The sequence below is a fragment of the Mugil cephalus genome, chromosome 8 (genome assembly GCF_022458985.1).
Source record: "Mugil cephalus isolate CIBA_MC_2020 chromosome 8, CIBA_Mcephalus_1.1, whole genome shotgun sequence".
In the NCBI taxonomy this organism is placed as follows: Eukaryota; Metazoa; Chordata; class Actinopteri; order Mugiliformes; family Mugilidae; genus Mugil; species Mugil cephalus.
The window spans coordinates 5,281,083-5,293,218 of record NC_061777.1 but is presented as its reverse complement, the minus strand read 5'-3'; the positions used below and the strand labels follow the sequence as shown (position 1 = coordinate 5,293,218).

The 12,136-nt window shown below is 38.7% G+C and overlaps 1 protein-coding gene across 1 annotated transcript; it reads left to right on the top strand.

Moving 5' to 3' along the window:
• The first annotated feature begins 1,227 nt into the window (after nucleotides 1-1,227).
• On the top strand, nucleotides 1,228-11,765 carry LOC125012850 (STAM-binding protein-like A). Its single transcript, XM_047593022.1, has 10 exons — nucleotides 1,228-1,368; nucleotides 3,646-3,870; nucleotides 3,950-4,025; nucleotides 4,123-4,218; nucleotides 5,513-5,912; nucleotides 6,125-6,249; nucleotides 7,165-7,302; nucleotides 8,621-8,733; nucleotides 8,857-8,956; nucleotides 10,803-11,765. Exons 2-10 carry the CDS (start codon nucleotides 3,665-3,667, stop codon nucleotides 10,857-10,859), a joined length of 1,311 nt encoding a protein of 436 aa, XP_047448978.1. The 5' UTR covers nucleotides 1,228-1,368; nucleotides 3,646-3,664; the 3' UTR covers nucleotides 10,860-11,765.
• The last annotated feature ends 371 nt before the right edge of the window (nucleotides 11,766-12,136 follow it).

Below are 12,136 nucleotides of genomic sequence, written 5' to 3'. Positions count from 1 at the left end.
TTATTATTGTTATTATTGTTATTATTATTTAATACTTACACTTACACTTAGTGTGAGTAGGGAAATAAAGTAGATTTAATTCACGTATATGGGAGACCCTCATCTTACACCTTTTACACCTGGTTATTGGTGCATTAGATATGTACTGACCAGGCATAACGTTATGACCACCTCCCTAATATTGTGCAGGTCTCCATTGTGTCTCAAAAGCAGTTGTTTTTGAAGGCCCATGTCCATTCTCATCAGAGGATGGACATGGTGTCTGGTAACAGGATGTTATTAGTCAGGGGCGTAGGGGTACTGTGGGTCGAGGGGAGGGTCCTCTGTGGATCATCCCACAGATACTTCTGTCTAGTGACTTTGTGCTGTTTTTCATTTTTCGTTGAGTTGTTCCTAACCATTGTGTGTGTGTATATGTGTGTGTGTGTCAGGCTGCATTCTGCTGGGGCATTGACACAATTACTATTCATGTGTCTATTACAGTGAAGGATTTGCTCTGGGATTTGAACCTGGAATAGTCAGGAAACAATATGACCTGGAAAATATCGCAAACAAATGTGTGTGTGTGTGTGTGTGTGTGTGTGTGTGTGTGTGTGTGTGTGTGTGTGTGTGTGTGTTTTAACTTTTTATTGTACCATGTCCTCTGTTCAGTGGCACACATCCACAGCCGTGCAGAGTGCACAACTTCTTTTTTATTATAGAATTCAAAAGGGCAGCCTTATACAGAATTATTAATTATCTAAGAAATAAATAGCGTATCAAAGGTACGTGAACATTATACAATACAATTATTAATTAGAGTTTATTTTGAACATGTTAAAATAATAAAATAGCACCTGTTCATCACTATATAGTAAATTATAATAATGAACTGAATATAAATAAATATACATAAAATTAATAAACAAAACAAAAAAAGAGGAAAACACATACACACATAATTGGTCAATTGGGAATTAATGTACAAAAGTATTCATAAGGATGTACAGCTCATTTTATATCTTTTATCTTATATATATATATATATATATATATATATATATTATCTTATTTAGATATTCATTAAATATAGTGTTTTTTATATAAAGTGTTTTGTCAAAAGAATTTGGACATTTTTTATCCTCCATTTGAAAACCAAACTTTATGTTATTGTCTCTGAGAGGATTTGCTTGTGTTTATTGATAAAGTTTATTTAAAAAAAAAAAAAAAAGACTCATGAGGCGGAAGTTGGTTTGATTGCGGAAGTGAACGATGCTGTTGTAGCCCAGCGAAGCAATCAGGTTTTTGGACTGTAATTTTAGTCGTGTCTAAAGCTAGCTGTATGTAGGTCTCCAGGGTGGAGAGGCTCCAGGTTTACGACTCGATTGGGTAAGAATAAAGATAAACAAAAAAAATCAACGGCGCTTCGTTTTAAAGTAGCCATGTTAAGTTGCTAAGTTAGCGCAGCTAGTACGACGTCGTCGAGAAACATCGATTACTTCAGTGGTTCAGGGATGAATAACAGGAGCGTGTGTTGGAAAATTCGTGGCTTTTTCTTTATGACGACCACAGTCTGATTAGGTGAAATTACTACAGAGATTTCAGACACGGTGGCTAAATAAGGCCCAAAGTTTCGTATTTTTTTCTAAAGGCTACTTAGCCACCTCTTGACTTTTTACTTTGCCAGTGACTGTCAGATTAGACACAATTTACTGATGTATAAATAGTTAATAAGTGTAGTCATTGGCTATTTATGACAGTAGTAGTTGGTGTTTTTTTGTATTATTAGAAATAAATGCCATGTTAGTTCTATTACTTATGTACTTAAGCTATCAGAAGTAAACATACCAACTATTACTGATGTTGAATTAAGATACAACTGTAAAGTAAGTTTGGGATTATTTCAACTACGTCATATACCGTGTTTATAGTTTATATCTATAAAGTCGTATTATAAAAACATGAAACTTGCATTAGTGTAGGATATATTGGCCGTCGGTGTCAGCTGGTACAGTTAGTGATAAAGTCTGCTTTAGTTTCCTGATTTGATTACATCTCTTAGATGTAACCTTGTTTTTATTGGTCAGCAGCAGAGAACAGATTTGAATAAATTAGAATTTTGTTGGAAAACGACAGCAACGACAAAGAAACGCTGATAAAGCACTCATTAAATACAAACATAAATGATGTAATTCTACAACTGTTGGGCTAAATACAAAGGGCTAGATAACACATACTGAGAATACCTCTCCCCGCTCTTTTTTTTTTTATCAAGCAGCGCCACACCTAGTGAGCTAAGCGGTCAATAACCGGCTCTTGACAGACTGTATTGCTGTACGCCTGTCCAGAAAGCCACCATGCTCCAATCAATGCAAGCCGTCTGGCTGTTTGTCAGCATGCTGATGAAGCGTTTTCACTTTTTTTCTTAATTTGGTCAATACCTCAAGTCGTCCCAAACAGCATCCCTCCTGAGTCATTGCTATTTTTTATTCCCTCCAACAAAACTCATCCAGTGGTTTTAAGAGTGGTGATCTCATTACTGGGCTCGAGGAGAGCGAGACTGCGTCGTTGTCCTGGTTGACAGAGGATACTGTGTGTCACTTAGTGAATGAATTTGTTTCACATATTCACACATGCTTCCCAGCAGTGTTATTCAGAATGTATTGTAAACGTGGTTTGTAGTAAATGGTTAATATTTGTTTTTGGCTTGCTCATTCATTTAGTGTCATGTAAACATTGTGGTCAGAGGCAGTTAGATTCCTCGCTGTTAGGAGGAAGAATTGTTTTGTAAATGTTGTGTTTTGTGGTTATTTGTATCGAAAGGCAAGACTATGAGGATTTCTAACGACCGGTGTTTCACACAAACCATGAGACAGTTGTGTGTTTGCGACAGGTGCTTAAAGGGCCGGCACAACCTATTTGTTTCTTTCCTAATCTTAGTTTAATTTAGTTTAGTTTATTCGGATCCCCCGTTAGCTGCTACCTTAGGCAAAAGTTATTCTTCCTAGGGTCCACACAAAATAAACATGCATACGATATAACATAAAAATAACAATAAAATCATAGTCCATACATTAAATGACACGATGTCTTATGTAATAGATGCAAAAAAACTAAACAAAACAAAACAAACAAAAAAAAACATTCACCAACTATAATCCACGTGTACTTATGTATATATGTATATATATATATATGTAATATATTTTAAGCTGTTTTTTTTTTAATTGTCTCTTATTGTGGTAGGTAAGGTATTCCAAACTGACATAGCTCGTTCATCATCACTGATTTATTCAGTGTATTAGAGTTTGGCAAAATGAACCAGTGTTTCCTGGCTGGTGGGATGGATCTGTCACGAGTATAATTAATCCATCTAGCAATGCAGATAGTTACATACTATACTATATATACATAAATAATCAGAAGCTACAATATCTGAGAGTTATTTTGTGCAGTAGATGGACAGTTTAATTATTTAGAGTAAGTTTTGAGATTGTTTCACCCAAGACAAGGTTACAGAAATGTCCCCGTTTTCATCTGCTAAGTTCGGGTCGAATGATGAATGTGACAGTGATTACAGTACATTTGGCCGCAGTGTTATCGGCGCATTGTTGGCTTGCAGATTCCACGGCTGCCGCAGCTCAAACCTTTGGCTTATTCCTCCAGTCTTCCAGGTTGAGCTGTCATGATGGCGGATCACACTAACGTGGGTCTGGAGCCGGAGGAGCGAGTCCGGGCTCTGACCAAGAAGGGAAGCTCGGTGGAAGTAAACGACGACGTGCCGCCGCGCCGCTACTTCCGCTCCGGCATGGAGCTGATCCGCATGGCTAGCGTCTACACGGAGGAGGGCAACATCGAGCACGCCTTCCTCCTTTACAATAAATATATCACGTGAGTGTGTTTCTTTGAAATACTTTTACGTTTCTTCTTCTGTGACTGAGTAATAAAAATATTTTTCTCCTTCACTCAGACTCTTCATAGAAAAACTACCCAAGCATCGGGATTACAAGACGGCTAACATACCTGAGAAGAAGGATACATTAAAGGTGGTTACACAATGTTTTTGGGATTTTTGTTTTTCTGTACAAATGATTGTTTCAAAGAAAGGTTTAGGTTTAATATTTCATTTTGATTCTTCTACAGAAACTGAAGGATGTTGCATTCCCTCAAGCAGAGATTCTGAAAAAAGCTCTTTTGAGAAGATTTGAGCAAGAGTATGCACAGTATCTTATCAAAAAGGTAAACGATGTACTCTGGTTTTATTATAAGATTTAGCATGCTTTGCTTCATTAAGGCTGCCAATAGGGTTTAATCACATGATTCCCATAGTTAATGCAAATGAATCACACCTTTTTTAATATGTGTTTTAAATGTGCCTGGAAAAGGTATTTTTTCTGAAATGTCCATGCTTTTATAACCCATTTCGAATCTGCAGTACTTGCAGATGACAGAAGCATCTGACGCGATGAAGCCCATGCAAGGAAGTGCTAAAAAATACAGTTCATCGAGTGGCCACTTGAGCCACTCCAAAAGGGAGCAAATCCCCATAGACCCCCCATGTTAAAAAGCCCAACTTTACAGCTTTATTGAACATGTTTACAGCTTGGTACAAAGATTTTGGTCTCAGTAGTTTGTTTCACTCTTCATGCCATTTTTTATTAAGGTTTAAAATTCGGCATCATTAAGTGCGTTTCCGCTTTGAGTGACAGGTGGTAGCCTCAGCGAACAGGTAGAGGAGAGTCGGATGAGCAGGTCTCAACATCCAGGCTGGTTAAGCTCCGCCCCATCACAACCCTCCTGCCCATATTTGGGATATCCGAGTACAGTTAATCTCATCCAATATAGCAACCGCAGGCTCCGCCAAATTCTGGCTTCATTTTCGATGTTCAGAATCCAGTGGATGACGTCACGATGTGTTTGTCCGTAGTATATACAGTCACTGATCATTGACAGGACATTGAAGCTGAATTTGCTTCCTTCTTCTGTTTCTTTTGGGATTTGTGCCACTTTTTATGCTGCTCTGCATAGTACTGCCCTCTGCAGAGTAAGATTATTCACAACAATCGCACTTCAGACTGTGCTTGCTTTCCACAGTGTGAACGAGTTAACTTTCTCATTCTCACTCTCTATAACCGTGGGAGGCTGGAGCCTATCCCAAACTAAAACACATTAGGAAACAGATCAAGTTCAAGTCATGAGACGCAAACTAAAATTAGAACAAACATCTATCTACACTGTACATGTGATGAAATCACATACCGTAGTTCATTTATTTCCATAATCTAGTAAATAGTAGTTGTTTTTTTTTTTCCTGTTATATAGGATGTATAGTGTGAGTGCCTGCAACTGTTAAATTTCCCAGTTTTGGATGAATAAAGCATCTATCTATTAATAAACATCTAAAAAGAGGCAGAGTTGACCTCGAATACTCACATTGTTAATCATCCTTTATGAATTATTCTGTCATACAAAACCAAATCATTGTCAAAGCACGAGCCACAATCTGTGATTTTTGTGTTTGCTCCGCGTCCAGAAAGAAGAGGACGAGGCCATGGCGAAGGAGCAGTCCAAGCAGCGGGCGCTGGATGCCGAGCGGGAGCGCGTGGCCGAGATGCAGCGGCGGCAGCGGGAGCAGGAGCAGTTCAGTGCCTTCGAGGAGATGATCCGGCGCCAGGAGCTGGAGAAGGAACGCCAGCGGGTGCTGCAGGAGTTCGCCACGCCGACCGCGCCCTCCGCCGACACGCCTCTCCTCCCGGGCATCCAGGGCCCCCCGCAGGTCTCCCCCACCCCCCCGCAGAGCCCGGGCGACCTCTCCGGCAGCAACAACCACCAATATAACCCCCCTCCCGCCACCATCGGTACACCTGCCGCCGGCCCGCCCACCTTCGACCGCTCGCTCAAGCCCGGGTCTCTGGTCAGCCCCGGGAACAACAGTGAGTTAATTTTTTAAAGGGCCGGCCTTCAGAGGATTTAAACACTGCCCTACTCCTGCTTTAAAGTATTTATTCTCCTCAGCTGATTTCTCTCCCCCCCCCTCTCCGACCTACTTAATTTCCTGTTTACACCATGCCTTGTTTTCCGAACATCACAGGAATCTCGCTTCTCCATTCAGCTTTTATTCTTTCCCCTACATGGTTTTCTGCAGATACAATGGTGGATGCCCTCCGGCAGTTGGCCGTCCCCGCCGAGCTGTGCCGGAGCTTTCTGAAGCTGGCGGAGGCCAACACAAGCCGAGCTGTAGAAACTTGCGGCATCCTGTGTGGCAAACTGGTAAGACTCGGGAAACGGAGCGGCCGCGTTGACCCTCATCTGAAAACATTCGTCACAGAAAGCACCAAAAGAAAAAAGACACTACGATTATTATTCTGATAACATGAGATGTTGAAATGTAGCTTTTAAATGTTAGATTTTAAATGAGACATCAGCTGACCTCCTGGCCCCAGAGCGATAGAAGCTAATCTGACACTTCTTTCCTTGTCTTGGAAAATGCTGTGGTCTTTGTGTGAATCATATCGTTTGTTGGTCGGGTTAAGCTCTCTCGCTCGCAGCAAACCAGCCAGTGCTCAGGGTTAATTGTGTTCAGATCTGTAGATATCACTGTGGCAGACAGTGCACTATGTACTCTATACTTTAAAGGAGTGTCTTCTTTATTTTATTGCTAAAATCAGTGCTAATTTTTAACACCAGTTCATAGGCGGCTTTTCTAAACACACAGAAAAACCAGCAATAGGAAATGAGACAAAGTTCATGTTCATAACAGTAATATTAATAACAATAAAGTGTGTATTTATACATGTGAACATTGTTGTTTTGACTTAAGCCATGCTTTAAGCCCTCTGTTGAAAGCATCACATCAAGGGTGAGACATTTAAAAACCAGTCTGATGTTACAGTAAAAGTTTTCAGAGGCTTGTGTTTTCTCAGGATGACACAGTCGTGCCAAGTCATTGATTTTTAATCCTTAATTAATTTTTATTGCTTGTTTATATATCGCTACTACAGTTCTAAGAATGACTTTAGCAGCGTGTGACCATGACGTGATTCATTACGATAGATGTTAAAGAATCGTAGCGTGCATGTAGACTTTGATTCAGCTTTGTATGAACTGAAAACAGTTTGGTTTTGACCTTCTTGCAGATGTGCTGTATTTTGTTCATCAAGCACGTGCTGTGATTTTTTTCCCCAGACAAGAAATGCATTTACTGTGACCCACGTCATCGTACCGAAGCAGTGCGGGGGACCGGACTATTGTGACACAGAAAACGAGGAGGAACTCTTCCTCATACAGGACCAGTACGATCTCATCACTCTTGGCTGGATACATGTGAGTAAAGAGGGGCAATTATTATTAAACCGCGTTTAAACCGCAACATCAGCACTCATCTGTATTCACTATGTCCACTTAAGATCTTCTCTGTAACCTCTTTAAATTAAAGGGTCTAAAAGAAGTCATTAATTAACATTAAGTTTTAAACATCTCTGTGACCTCTGATCAGTCGTCTACAGCAGCTTGGATGAATTTTAGCCTGTTTCTCAGAACAGAACCACTTCAGTTCTGAGCTGTTGGTGGGTTTACTCACATGAGCTACTTGCTTCTGGTCCTTGTGGTTTAGATCAGAATCAGAATTACTTTTTAGATGTTACCCAAGGGACTATTATGCGTCTTGCTTTTGGAGTGATCTTTAATGGTCGACCGCTCCTGCATTTGCAAACTTTTAAAAGGGGGATTTTTCTAACATTTTCCAGCCTAATGAGCAAAACCAACTCTTTCTCTGAGCTCCTTTGTCCGTGCAGTCACACACTCACAGAGACATGTGTTGTGAAGGTCAGACTGTCACAAATGGAGGGTGTGCATTGACGTCACTGCCGCCCTCCAGAACGTAACTTAAGAAGTAACTTAAGGTATGACTTCATGAAAACAATGCAGCATAAATTAATTAATATTACCTGACACTAAATGTGAACCACAACACCAGGTTTCTGTGTCTGGATTCCAGATTTTTTCATTCATAATGCAGCGATACATTTACTTCTCTTTTCTTTGGCAGATATCTGTAAAAATATATCTCTGACTGACTTACAAAACAGCTCCTAGCATTTTGTTTACTACTTTTGCAATTTAGACGCTATTAAAGCCTATGATTCAACCTAATGCTGCTAATCTCCATGTTCAACTGTCACTTTTTGTCACTCGGTGGCCGTTACCACGACTTCACTTGCAGTGACGTCACGTACAAACCCTGTATACCGATTTCTTTTTATTTTATTCTTTTTAAATGAAACAATGACACTTTTTAGCCTAATTCGGCCTTGCGCTTACTTTTGCAACTCACTGATATGTTATATTGGCTCATTTTCTAAAATATACATATAATAAAGTATAATATTTTTGTTTAATTTGTTTTATTGGACTTTTTTATCTACTTTTGGGACGTGTTTAAATCTTGTTCATGTGTTGAGTAATTTTTCTGCAGAAATGTGTCATAATATGTGAGTGCACATATTTTTCAGTCGTCCCTGTATATTGGCCTAATAATTGTGCTACATGCTTTTAAGAAAAGCAGAAGTAGACAGAACAGGAGATGGTACTGTTTGTGTTTGTGCACCAAAAAGAACTGAAGTCTTCCTCCTGTGTTTTCCAGACCCACCCGACACAGACGGCCTTCCTCTCCAGCGTGGACCTGCACACACACTGCTCCTACCAGATCATGCTGCCTGAGGCCATCGCTATCGTCTGCTCACCTAAATTCAATGAGTGAGTCAGAAAAGTGTCCTCTCTCTATAAATCTATTGTTTTTTTGGAAGCGCGTTGTTTTCTTGCATGTATTTATTTCCTAAGTTGCTCTATGCTGACTGTGTCTGTCTGTGTCTGCCTTAGAATCGGCTACTTCAGACTGACAGAAAGAGGAACAGAGGAAATCTCCACATGTAAACAGAAAGGTTTTCACCCTCACAGCAAAGATCCTCCTCTATTTACAGTGAGTACACCACCTTTGGCTGCCCAGATATGCAGCATTGCAATGACTTTTCATTGACTAAAACTATGAAAGATAAAAATGACTCAAATGTGACTATGACTAATAGGGATTTTCACCAAGTCTTGATTAAAAATGAACACTGGTCCGATGTATGTAGCCTGGAAGACGTCTGTCCCGCGGGAACTGATTATACTCCAGCAATGATTCGCTGGGTCAAATCATTTGTGTGGGCTCTATATGGGGATAGAAAGAAAAGTGACATAGTCACACACTTTGCTCTGATTGGTTGTAGGACTATGAAGTTGCACGTAGACGTGTTTTATTCTCTAGTTGAAACACGCCCCATCATCAAAATCCAGCTGATCTGTGACCAGACTCATAGCTTCCAGGAGGAGCAACGTGTTGAGTTAACAAAACTTTAAATAGTTTCAACAAATGTTTGAAAAGATGAACCTCTGAGGAATCAGTGTTGGCAGCAACTTTGAAATGAGGTCCATCTTGGCCTAGATAAGGTCCAACTTCTACTGAACCTGAGAGCCTGCTCCTGTCCTCGTATGGGGACATTAAGTTCTAGGTTTTAGGTTTGTGGCAGCTTCTTATTCTGCTTCATTTGAACTTTTATCCTCATAACTAGATGCTATTTGGTGTAAAAACATGATAGCAGTCATTTTAGAGGATTAATCCAGAGTTAGGGTTTCTGTCTTAAATTGAAATTGTCAAATATTAAGGCCTTAAAACAGTTTTAAATACAAGCATATTTTGCATTGTTGCAATTCTGTGTCTCCATTTCCTTTATTTGTCCTTATTTTCTTAAATTTAACCCATAATTCACTTGTTGAAATCTGCAGAACCCTGATACAAAACCTCATCAGCTGGAACTTATTTCTGATTATTAACTTTTCTAGTTTAATTTGACACAAAGTTTATCAGTAGAAACAACCTATAACTCGATTGAGGACATTGGGACTTCATTATTTGCAATTCTGCTTTTTCACAGCAATATTCAGACATGAGAATGAACAGTTTTATATTTTGTTACATATTGGTGACTTTATTATAATACTAACTGAAATAATCCCAGTGTCCACACATTAATAATTTTTTGTTCCGGTTCAAAGACGATGTTTAGTTTTTATAGTTATTAGGTCCCACTAATCCCACATAAGTAGAAATGGAGAAATTAAAAATGCATATCAAATAAAAGCTCAGGTCTTAGGAGGTTTATTTAGTGATTTATTATTTATACATGAGCAAATAAACAGAAATGATAATGCAAAAAAAACGGACAGTTAATCTTAAAAATAAAATAAAATTTTTAAAAAAGCAGCACAGTAGTTTCATGAGAAAGTACAATTTACAACTTATTTACTCCTGCCCCTTCTCCATAAATTATTAATAATGGTTGTTTATAGCCCTCTTCCTTTAACATTACCTTTATATTATATATTACAAACAGAACTAAAATACACACATACCAATATAACTAATATTAAACTAATAATACAAAGATAAAAAATTAACAACATAAACTGGTTACATATAACCTCATCATATATATACTATTTATATAACTATATAAGTAATGTAAGTATAACTATATAACTATTTAAGTAACTAATAATTAGCTAAAGAAAAAAATATGTAAACAACAATGAAAACCTGGTGACAGTCAATAACCCTCATCCCTATATCCTGTGAAGTGTTTTAAGGATTAAGACGGTTTCAGCCAGAGGAAAGAAAATCATCACTTTTCATTTAACTCTGTTGTTTGTATGTGAAAGCAGTGGCTGCTGTTGTGGCCATGGTTTGTAATAAAGTAACTGGAATGTGTTTGTTCCTTTTTCAGCACGCGGGACATGTGTCCATCACCGATGACACCGTGTCCATGTTGGATTTGCGGTGATTCTTTCTTTCCCGCCGGAACCCTAAGACTGTTTTATCAAATTGCAGATGTTTTACTGGAGAAAAAAAAACTCATTTTATCTTGAAGTTGGTGCTGAGCGAATGCCGGCCCGGAAGTTTACCAATCTGTATGGACATGAGTTGTTCTCAAAGGGAGCAAAAGCTGCAAATACTTTTTTTTTTTTTTTCGTTTTTTTGCTCTGTAAGAAAAGAAAATCCACATTATTGCACTTTCCAAGTAAACAACTACTCTCCACTTAATGGTCCCTAAGTTTTTGTCACCACGTGATGTCGTTCCTTCCTGTTTCATGTTTTCCTTTTTTGTCATTAATAAAAGTGGATGTTTGTCTGTGTCTGGAAATCCAACTGTTGTTTCATAAATGTCATAAATCAAAGTTTGGTTTTTCGCCTGACGATAAAGTGCCAAGGAGGAGAACTTTTGAATTGTTGTTGTGTTGTTCATTGTTCAACATGAAGTTCTGTTTATACTCCTTTCTCCTTCATAAAATGTTTAAGTGCTACGAGTGATGAGAGAAATAAAAGCCAGTTGTAACTCAGGTATGCAGGCAGTGTCCTGTGTTGAATTTTTCTAAACCATCACTCCGGACTTCTCATGATCTATGAAGGGTTTAGTTTGAAATATAATTCCTGCTCATGATGGATTCCTCTTTTACGTGTTTTTTTTTTTTTACTTCCCTTTTCTTCGTATTTTGGGGAGGAGGGGGGTCGGTAGTACCTGTGTGGTGTGAAGACGTGGGAAACCTGAATGTACCTACCTAACCACCGGGCCAATGCTTCATGTCTCTAACAGATATGTGTTTGCTTCCTTCTCTTTTTACAAGCAGTAAATGATTAACCATATCAATGAATTCAATGCCAAGACAAAATAAACGTGTAGATGAATTTATGCCCTATTGTTTTGTCATATTTGTTAGCGGATTATGTGTGAGAAGATAAACGTAATGTGACAAGATTTCCTCGTAGTTGTTTTATGGTTATGCACAAGTTTGGTTTCCAGGATTTGTTTTGTTTTCTAGGAAAGGACTTGATTCTTTCACATATAAATGAGCGTGGAGAAATGTAGTCTTGATAGAAATATAAAATCCAAGACACTACAACTGTCCAAAAATCAGTGTACACCAATCAGGCAGAACATTATGACCACCAACCTAATATTGTGTAGGTCTCTCTTGTGCCTCCAAAACAGTTGTGACTCATCAGTGAATGGACATGGGTCTTCTGAGGGTGTCCTGTGTGCGTCTGGAAACAAAATGTTAG